Source organism: Eurypyga helias, unplaced genomic scaffold (genome assembly GCF_000690775.1).
Source record: "Eurypyga helias isolate BGI_N326 unplaced genomic scaffold, ASM69077v1 scaffold4488, whole genome shotgun sequence".
Taxonomy (NCBI): domain Eukaryota; kingdom Metazoa; phylum Chordata; class Aves; order Eurypygiformes; family Eurypygidae; genus Eurypyga; species Eurypyga helias.
Genome location: NW_010266168.1, coordinates 40,677 through 50,879, shown reverse-complemented (window position 1 = coordinate 50,879; position 10,203 = coordinate 40,677). Strand labels below are relative to the sequence as shown.

At 51.7% G+C, this 10,203-nt stretch overlaps 1 protein-coding gene across 1 annotated transcript; it reads left to right on the top strand.

Moving 5' to 3' along the window:
• Window positions 1–556: 556 nt before the first annotated feature.
• Window positions 557–3,556, top strand: LOC104503447 (plexin-A2-like; the record flags this gene model as incomplete). Its single annotated transcript, XM_010156972.1, has 2 exons — window positions 557–1,744; window positions 3,374–3,556. Coding segments are annotated over exons 1-2 (1,371 nt in total), but the record flags the coding sequence as incomplete, so codon positions are not given.
• Between the last annotated feature and the right edge of the window lie 6,647 nt (window positions 3,557–10,203).

Sequence of the window (10,203 nt, the reverse complement as noted above, 5' to 3'; positions counted from 1 at the left end):
GATGGAGGGGAGATGCTGGCGGCTTCAGTGTGTATGTGCTCAATGAACTTGCCTGCATGAGACTTCTTCCTCAGGTTTCCAAATTAAATCATAGAGCATTTAAAGGTAGAAAACACCTCTTATTTCCTCTGTTGCTTCCAACAACATACCCTGCAGGAGACATCCTTTTAGCCAAGATTGCAGATTGATGGTTGGGTGTGCGAGCTGCGGCTTTGTCTTGGGCTGAAGCTGATTATCCCCTCCCATGGCTGAGCAGAGTACATTATAAACAGCTAAACCACATAACAAATTAACACGCAGAGGCTGAACCAAGTGGCAAAACATCAAGCCTGAACTGTTTACCAATAAGTTAGGAGACCTGCTTAATTCTTGTTGGGCTTAGAGACGTCCTCACTTTATCTCAAGGACTGTGTAATTAGAAAGCCTCCTTTGAATTTTATCTGCTGGGCACACTGGATCTAATCCTTCGCTCTGTGTGTTTCTTTCTAGAACCATGTGAGGGACGTTGCTGAGACACAGGACACGAGCAGGGAACACAAAGTTTGCCTTTCCCAGGATGGATCAGAGGAAGAACTGGCCTCGGGTACCGGACTCCGATGGCTGGTCGGTGGCTTTGCTCTGTCTCTTCCTGGCATCGCTCACCCGAAATGTGTCCAGCAATGCCTTGTTCAGCACTTTCCACTCTGAGAACCGGGACTGGACATTCAACCACCTGACTGTCCACCAAGGCACCGGAGCAGTCTATGTTGGAGCTATCAACAGGGTTTACAAGCTTTCAGGTAACCTGACCATTTTGGTGGCTCATAAAACTGGTCCTGAGGAGGACAATAAGTCCTGCTACCCACCCCTCATTGTCCAGCCATGCAGCGAGATCCTCACCCTCACCAACAATGTCAACAAGCTGCTGATCATTGACTACTCTGAGAACCGGCTGCTGGCTTGTGGCAGCCTCTACCAGGGGGTCTGCAAGCTGCTGCGCCTGGATGACCTCTTCATCTTGGTAGAGCCCTCGCACAAGAAGGAGCACTACCTCTCCAGCGTCAACAAGACGGGCACGATGTATGGTGTGATCGTGCGCTCGGAAGGGGAAGATGGGAAGCTCTTCATTGGCACGGCGGTGGATGGGAAGCAGGATTATTTCCCCACCCTCTCCAGCCGCAAGCTTCCCCGGGACCCAGAGTCATCAGCGATGTTGGATTATGAGCTCCACAGTGACTTTGTTTCATCCCTCATTAAAATCCCCTCAGATACCTTGGCCCTTGTTTCGCACTTTGACATCTTCTACATCTATGGTTTTGCCAGCGGCAACTTTGTCTATTTTTTGACTGTCCAGCCCGAGACCCCGGAGGGTGTCTCCATCAACTCCGCCACTGATCTCTTTTACACGTCTCGCATCGTCCGTCTCTGCAAAGATGACCCCAAATTCCACTCCTACGTCTCTCTGCCCTTTGGCTGCGTCAAGGGGGACACGGAGTACCGCCTCCTGCAAGCAGCCTACCTCTCCAAGCCTGGAGATGTGCTGGCCAAGTCCCTCAATATCACGGCCCAGGAGGATGTCCTCTTTGCCATTTTCTCCAAGGGCCAGAAGCAGTACCACCAGCCACCCGACGACTCTGCGCTCTGCGTCTTCCCCATTCGCACCATCAACGCTCAGATCAAGGAACGCCTGCAGTCCTGCTACCAGGGGGAAGGCAACCTGGAGCTCAACTGGCTGCTGGGGAAGGACGTCCAGTGCACTAAAGCGGTAAGGATACTCTGACTGTTGGCTGCAGTGGCCCTCGAGAGCCAGTATCAATGCCTGGCCCTGTGACACACCAGTTTGCAGTCCAGGATCAGAATTCCTGTGCCTCAGCTTCCCTGGACACAGAACAGCCATAGTAATCCTTTTCCTCTTTCATCCCTGTTGTTATCAGACTCTTGGTGACAATGGAAGGAAGGGGTAGCGCAGTGCTTGAGTCAGCATCCCTGGAGGTATTGCAGAGGTGTGTGGGTGAGGTGCTTAGGGACATGGTTTAGTGGTGGACTTAGTATGTTAACTGTTGGATTTGATGATGTTAAAGGTCTGTTCCAACCTCAAAGATTCCCTGTTTAAGGCGGATGAATAAAGGTGTGCAGCTGGCTGGAAGTGTTTGCTGTTCCCAACCCAGGGCTCTGGAAGCTGGAGGAAGGCTCTTGCCCTGAGCAGAAGGGTGGTATCAACCAACTAACAAGATAAATACAAATGACAATTGCAGTCTTTTGTATTGTTTTATTCTGCTGATTTCTTTAATCTTGACTTACATGCAGATTGTTCCTGGGCTGACTTGTGAATCCCTGGGGCCACCTTTTGCCAAGCATACTAAGTTTGGCTGCTGGGAAGAGATAAACGTGGGTGAAATGAAATGAAAGAAGGAAGGCAGAGAGAAGCTTGAGCGCTGCCTCGTACTGGGGAGTCATCCCATCGCAGTTGCAACTAGGTGTGCCTGAGCAGCTGATAGTTAATGTCACGTGTGGGAAATAAGCGGATTGCAGTCAGTGTGATGGCATGTCACCACCTCTGCCATGTAGGAATTCCCTCGAGCGATCTCAGCTGATGTGGCTTAATGATACGGAGCCGTCAGCAGAATGCTTTGCCCTCACTCCTGACAAGTGGTGTTCCAGGGAGAAGCAGCATCTGTATTCCACGTGTTATAAAAAGGAAACTGAGGCACAGAGAGGTGGTTTGGAGGAGAGCGCAAGGCTGGGCGGTGGAAGGAGCAAGAGTGCATCTTCCCGCTTAGCGCTTGTGTGATTTACGTTGCCAGAGCCTATTCCCTGTGTGGTCACCCACCTTTCCAGGGCAGCCAGGCTGGTGCTTCCCACCAGCCCTGTGTTCACGTGGGCAAGGTTTAACTCTGCCCCGGAGCTGGGCTGTTTGTGCCGGAGGGAAGTGGCTGCTCGCAGGAGTGAACAGCAGTGTACACTCCCCTCTTGCAGTGTGGGGTCAGCTGTGTCCGGCCGTCCTCTGGCCGTGACAGACCCGAGCCTGTCCCACACCACGCACCACAGCTCTGGCACTGCTGTGAGCTGTCGGCAGAAAGGCTTGTACGGTCTTCGAGGGAATTCTTTGCTGATGTGGAGATGCTGAGCACCTTTCTGCTCATAGTCCTTGGCACCTCTCAAAATCTGGTCAAGAGGGAGTGAAATGAGTGAGGGAGAGGGTTCCTGCATGGCCGTGCAGTGTGACTAAATCCATGAGAAACCTGGTAGATACAGAAAACAAGTGGAAGTGTCGGTTTGACTTGGGGTTCCTCCTCAGCCCTGTCCCACCGCTCCTCTCTGCGCGAGCCCGGCTGCACGGGGCGTCCCGTGCTTTGCTTTTTGCTCACAGCTGCCCCAACCCTCATCTTTCCAGCCAGTCCCCATCGATGACAATTTCTGCGGCCTCGACATCAACCAGCCCCTGGGAGGCTCAACGCCGGTGGATGGAGTAACGCTCTTCACCTCAAGCCGGGACCGGATGACTTCCGTGGCTTCCTACGTCTACAACGGCTACAGCGTTGTGTTCGTGGGGACTAAGACGGGCAAGCTGAAGAAGGTAAGCTTATTTCTGTGGCTTCAGAGAACCAGGATCCGCTTTTCATCTCTCTCTGGAGTCTCTGATGCGCATAGCTGCTGGTGTGTGTTAGAGAACTCGCCAGCATGAAATTGGGAGCCGGTCAGGACCCAAAATCACAGGGCTTGGGTCACAGAGAGCCTTGTGTTGGTGAGGCAAAGTTCATCCTTCAGTGCTGTTAGTACGGAGCGGTGTTGCTGCGGTGGTTGTTGAAGCGGAGAGGTGCCAAGCCGTGGGAAAGGTGCAGTGGGAATGGCTGCAGCAAGGTCCCGTAAAAGCAACCAAAGCAAGCTGCAGGTTCCCATTGCTCTGCGGCATTACAGCTCCAGAGCATCGTGTGCATGGGCTGAGGGCACCTTCCTGTGCTTCTGGCCAGCGGCTTCCTTCAGCAGCAGGATGGAGGGTGTCAGCGCCGTGCCAGCTCTTGTGTGCGCTGCCTGCCTGTGTATTGCAGCCTTACCTTGTTGTTTGCCTGGGTTTTTGTGCATTTTATCGTTCAGTCAACTGTGACACGTGTTTGTGGGGTGGAAACGCAGAAATTATCAGGGCAGTAGTGAGCCAGTCTGATTAGAGCAAAGCGAGGAGGCGGATTGCACTTTCTGAGTATGAGTGAACCTCAGCAGGCTGTATGCAAGGTCTCAGATTCCTTTTTGACACATGGAGGGAAATCTTGCAATAGTTCCGAGTTGTTTCCCAGCAATCCTTCAGCAGCTTGTGTAGAAGACAGAGGAAGCTTTTGGTGATGGCAAAATTGCTCATGGTGGCAGGACATTTGGTCATGGAGAGATAGGAATGGGTTAACTTGGCTCAACAAGCCTCAGGGCAAAGTCCTGCTGCTTCTCTCTGCCTCTTACCTCCTGCTCTTCCCTCTGACAGTTGGATGATTGATCAGTCCTGGAAAATAACATTCCTCACCCTCTGCATGACAAACGCAGGGGCTAGTTGCCCCAGGCAAAGAGATGCTCCCGCTGGTTTCCTCCACCAATGCAGGAGTGGGGGGCTCTGGTGGGGTTTAGGAGCCTGGCTTTGATTGAAGAATCAATCAAAATCAATCCTGGTTTTGAAGACAAACTGGGATTTCCCCCCCTGTGAACCACTCTTGGCAAATGTGGTGCAAAGGCTGGTCCAGCCCAGCCAGTCGTCGGTTGAGCGTGGTCCTCGCTCCTCTCTCGGGAGTCCCGTGTATAAAATGAGTGTGGGAATAGCTCTGGGGTGTGTAAGGACGGCACCCCCCAGCTGTTGGTCTTGAGATCTGGAGCTGCAACCGGAAGCCAGCTTGTCATTGTGCAGAAGTCTGTTCAGCTCCAGCAAAACCAGCCCTGGAAGGCTGAGATCCTTCAAATTAACCTAAAATATAGATGACAGCGTTCGGTGAACCCACAAAGTGCAGACCCTGCTTCTTCGTGCCAGGCAAGAGTTAACAAATGCAATCAACAGCAGGCTGTTAATTTTTTTGTGTCCTTAAGCAGCAGGGAATTTCTTCCTCATCTACCCAGGAAGATACAAGGACAGGCAGATACTACACTTGAATGTCTGCATCATTTTAATTACATCAGTTCATTAATATTCATTCAGCACTTTACAAGTGCTGAGTAGTAGTAAATTAGGTGCCTCCCTGGTGCCTCTGGAGTGTCAGTGGGACAATTTTGAACACCGAGGGGAGAGTGGGCTGGTAAGCAGAGCCCTCTCCTCCCTCCCCACCCCACCTGCTGTGGGAGCACCGGGATTTTTCTAGCTAAACGGATGGCAGAGGTGCTCTCGGCACGCTGCAGGCGCGTATGCTGCCAAGCTTCCAGCGGGCCATGCAGCCTGGCACCTGCCGTTTGCAGTGGTTTGGGGGGATCGGGGAGGTGCCTCGTTGAAAGGCAGTTAAAGCAAACAGCTTGTGCCTGCACACTCGGTATTTACTGTGCGTCCCATGAATTATGTAGGATTACAGAAGAAGCTGTCTCTCCAGCACGGTTTAATTCCTCGTGCTATTCTGCAGTGAACACCTACCTCTTTGATGCAAAGTTAATCTATTCCTGCCCATCCGCTCGCTGTCCCGAGGGAGGGCTGTGGGAATCCTTCACCTCACCTTTGGACCAGGCACTGAGAAAACTGGCTCATCTCTCGGGCAGATTCGTTCCTGGTGTTCGCTACAGTCACCCTGTCATGGCATCTGCCAAGCACCCTGTTTTAACACCTATCAGAGTTGTCTGGAGCGGATGAGCCCCATCCCTCCTGTTATCGCTGGAGGGATCACTGCCCTGTCTTGTGCTGCACAGGGCTGAGCACGTTGTTCTTCTCTATCTTATGGTCCTGTCCGCACCTTTAGTAAATCTTTCCTCGTTTGACACGTGGGATTATCTTTTACATGGCTTAAGAGGGGCCATGTGGATTGTGGGAAGTTGAAAGCGTTGAACTGTGGGGCTCCTGGGGCTCTTGCTGCAGAGGAGGCATTGCAGCCGGGTGGGAAGGTAACAGGTTGTCTCCAGTTTTGTGCGTGTTCCAAGAGCAGACATGTCTCCAAGTCAGCGAGTGCTTGGGACTGTAAACGTTTCCATCTCTCCTCTTCCCCATATGTGAAACGGAGATGGCAAAAATGTATGTCCCTCTGTAAGTGCCAGAGATTTGCAGATAGACGCCTTATCTCCTCCAGCTCACACCCTGCATGTCTACCTACACAATTAATGCCTGAAAGCTACGTCACTCCTATTCCCTCTCCCACAGCCCTTGATTTGCTTTGGAAACAAGCTGGCACCTCAGTCTGGGGTTTCAAAGACGACACTTTTGTGTAGCTGGAGGAAAGAAGTCAGGGAGCCAGCTCTGAAACCTTTCAAATTTGTCTGTGCTTCCCCAGTGAGAATTCATTACTGAAAATGCTGCGTTATCTCACTGATGTCCTTCCCATTAGCTGTTCACCTAACTGCCTCCTGCGACGTTCCCTAGCAGAGCGCCTGCCGCTGCTTCAGCCTTGCGCTTCCGGAAGGTCCCTGAGCCCCTTCCTCACTGCCTGCACTCTTGGGTACAGCCCTGCGTTGCCTAGCTCTGCCCCTTCCTTTCCTGGGTGCATTTGCAGCCCCTCTCTGCTCCTTTCAGCAGCCCATAAAGGAAGGAGCGAGGTTTTCTCTCCGCTCGGGAGCAGCATGGAGCCCCGTGGCGAGGCTGGCGGCTTTCCCAGGCTGAGCTCGCCGCTTGCTTTGCAGGTTTGGGAGCCCCACGGGGTCTGGCCAGTGCGGGCAGCCCGGGCAGGTCGCCCGTGGAGTCTGCGTAGCCCGGCTGGGAGCTCCACACAGCCATGCTGCACCGGAGGGGTGTTGATCCCAGAGCTGGTGATAAATAAGCTGATAATATCAGATAGGTCAGCTGACAGTGAACTTGGCATCTTTCCTGAGGGGAGCCAGAGCATTGGCCAGGGTGAGGGTTTGAATTTGGGGCTCGGGGTGTGCTTGTACCTGCCCCAGACTGGTCAGCGTAGCCGGTCACACACACTTGTGCTTCCTCTGCCCTCAGTAGCCAGTGAAGGGGCAGGATGAGTCAATGGATCTATTCTCCACTAAAACTCGGTGCTGGAGGAGGAATTTTCTTGCACGGCAGTGGCTCGCCCAGCCCACAGCCTCTCATTGCACCCCCCCTGCCCAAGGGTGTCAGGGGGCTGGCACCGCACTCGGTACGTGTACTGTACAAAACGGCTGCACCCCACCATGCCCCCACCTGCTCCGGGGCAGGAAGAGCCAGAACTCTCCGGGTTTGGAGAGCTACTGTTCCTCAGGAGTTTGCTCTGAGTGGGTGGAAAACAAACGTGCTGCCGATCCTGTGCCCTTCTGGATAAACCACGGGTACGTGGGATGCAGCTCTCCTGCAGCTTGGTGGTCCAGCACTCCTTCCAAAGCATCTCAGCTTCATGGCTTAGGGAGCAAGGGGAAAGGGGGTCCTGTTAGAGGCGTAATCATTCAGAATTGTGGATTCCTGCAATAAAACAATTTTCATCGTGCAAAATTAGAAGAGACATTAATGTGTAACAGTTAACAGCAACTAAGTGCTGGGGGGAGATGTGTCGACTTGCTTGTTCTGTTTATGGGCTTCATACAATTTCATCAATATTGATGTGTGATGCCTTTGATTTTGACACTAATCATTGCTATGAATTAAATTTGCAGCCATATAATTAGGACTGCTATTAATAGGGCCTCAAGCTAAGCACTGCTGTGCTAGTTGTCTTTTTCCTGATGGAAAACGGCATCCACGGAACTCAGCTAATATGGTTTGCCTGGTAGATGCTGAGACTGATGTGAAAATTATACTTTCTATATTTAGAGGGGCTCCTCTGAAAGGCAGATGCATGGGAAGGGTCTGACTCAGAGGTTTCCCAAGAACCCTACTGGAGTTGCCCTTAAACTTCCTAGTAGTTTGCTGCTCCTCTCTTAAGATGTATAGACTTAGTGGGAAGGAGGAGGGTAGCAGGAAGAAAAGGGTAACCCTCAGCTGAAGGGTTGCTATTGCAAGCCTTATTTTCATTTCATTTCCCCTTCCTCGTGCAAATCTCTCCATTTATTTCTCCTGCCCGATGCTGTTTCAACCCTCTGTCCCTGTGCATGCCTGGTTTCATCTCATCAGGCTGAGCACCGTGGCTGGGATAGCAGCATGGCTAACCACTAAAAATCAATCTTGTATTTCATCCCAAGAGGTCTGTTTCTTATTAGATCTAATAAATCAGTGAAGTGCCCTTCATTCAGCTTGTCAATGGAGGACATTGTTTGTGATCAAGAATAAATAAATGTCTCTTCTGTGTCTGACAGTGCACCATCTATGTATTATTTTGCCATCACACTGTTTATGCCTGCTGTAGGAAAAATGCAGTTCCCGCAGTGGGAGCCCGCAGCCTCGCCATTCCCCGTCTTTGTTCAGGCGAGCCGGGGACGCTGCTGGCCGTGCGCGTGGGATGGCTCCCAGGGAAAAGCAGTAACGGTGATGCTGTACCAGCGCCGAGTTGCTCCGGTGGAGATAAGGCTTTGATCTGTGTGCTTGGGGCGTGCTTTTCAGTGCGGGGGTGCTAGAGCTGGGCTAGGTCCGATGGCTGGGCTCTGCATCCAAAGCCAACGGCAAGAGCGCTGCGGTCTTTGTCTTCAGTGTATTTTTGGTGCTGCAGGCGAGAACCCAGGTTTGGTCATTCCAGGTGCCCTGAGCTGAAGGATGGGGTGTGTGTCTCAATGCACACCTCATCCTCCTGGGCAAGCGCGTGTCAGGCGTTGTTCTGATCCGCTAACGTCCCGGTTGCAGCCGTGCTGTACATGGCTTGAATCCGTTCTGGCGTGCAAGGTCAGCCGCGAAGAACTTCTTGGGATCCGTCTGCAGGGGAAGGCTACAGAGAAACACGTCGTGCTGTGTGTCTAAAACGCCTTCCTGTTTACCTGTTGAACTCCTGAGCGCCTGGTGCATGATGCCTGTCCTTGCCTTCGACGAAGGCCAACCTGCTCTTCTGCAAGAGACAGCGGTAACTGGTGGGGTTAGGCGGCCAAGGGAAAGGCGAACTTTGAGTGTGTTGTTACGTCTTGATGTGCGAGAGTTTTATTCAGCTCGGCTGATTTAATTTGTTCCATTAGTGGAGATATAATAGATCTTTCACAACAGAATGTATGTCCGAACCTGTCCTTATCTGACTTCATTCTGTGGATAGTTATCTCATCCTTTTAATTAATCCTTAATTATTGCCCCCGCACGCATTCCGTAGCACTTTAGAAAGAAGTCGGTTGCATCAGAGCGTAGAGAAGCCAAGAGGACATCAGGCTGTTACCGAACAGTCGAAAATCATCCACTTGCAGACGCCTTCCCAAGGAGACGCCTGGTTTTAGCTGTAGGTTGTAAGGTCGGGCGCTTTGCTGACTCGGTGATCAATCCATCACCCTCGGAGCGCAGACATCTGTCCCAGCAGAGGGGTGAGATGGCAGGTGATTCTTGCTTGACTGGAGAAGTTGTTTAAGTGCAAGGTCTGAGAAACAAGTCTCTCTTTCTTGCCCTAGGACATGAAATAAGGGCGTATTTATTTGGTACTGTGGTGCTGGTGGTTTGGTCTGGGGTAGTGGGAGAAGCTGGGATTCTTTTCCTCCCTAAATAAGACTTTTCCAGCCTCAGACTAATTCCTCTTTGCTTCCATTTCTGTCAAAAGAGCGCTGTCACATTGTGACCCCAGAAACGTGTCCCCAGAAAGCCCAATGATCCCTTATGTTTGTTATCATTAATAGCCAGAAGTTGGAGTCCTACTTATTAATTGGAATTTGTGCCAGGGAATATGAACAGTGATCAAAGCCAAAGGAGACCCCCAGATGCAGGTTTCAGGGCTGGAGGAGGGACAGAGCTGCCAAGTCCCTCAAGACTCTGGTTTTGAGCTGTTCAGGAATGTCCCTACCACCTCTTAAACGCATGAATTTGGCCTCCTCTTCTTTGCTTCTCTACTTCTATTATCTGTTGCCTGGAAGAGCAAGTAAAATGTGAAAAAAAAAGAGAAATTAGGATGTATTTTTATAGCTGCTGGAGAGCGAAGGGGCAGGTGTTCGGGAAATGCTGTGTACGTGAAAGCGAGCCAGGTGGGCTCGGGGGCTGCTGTAATCTCTTTCTTGGCTCACGAGACAACGATGACGCTGGTTCTT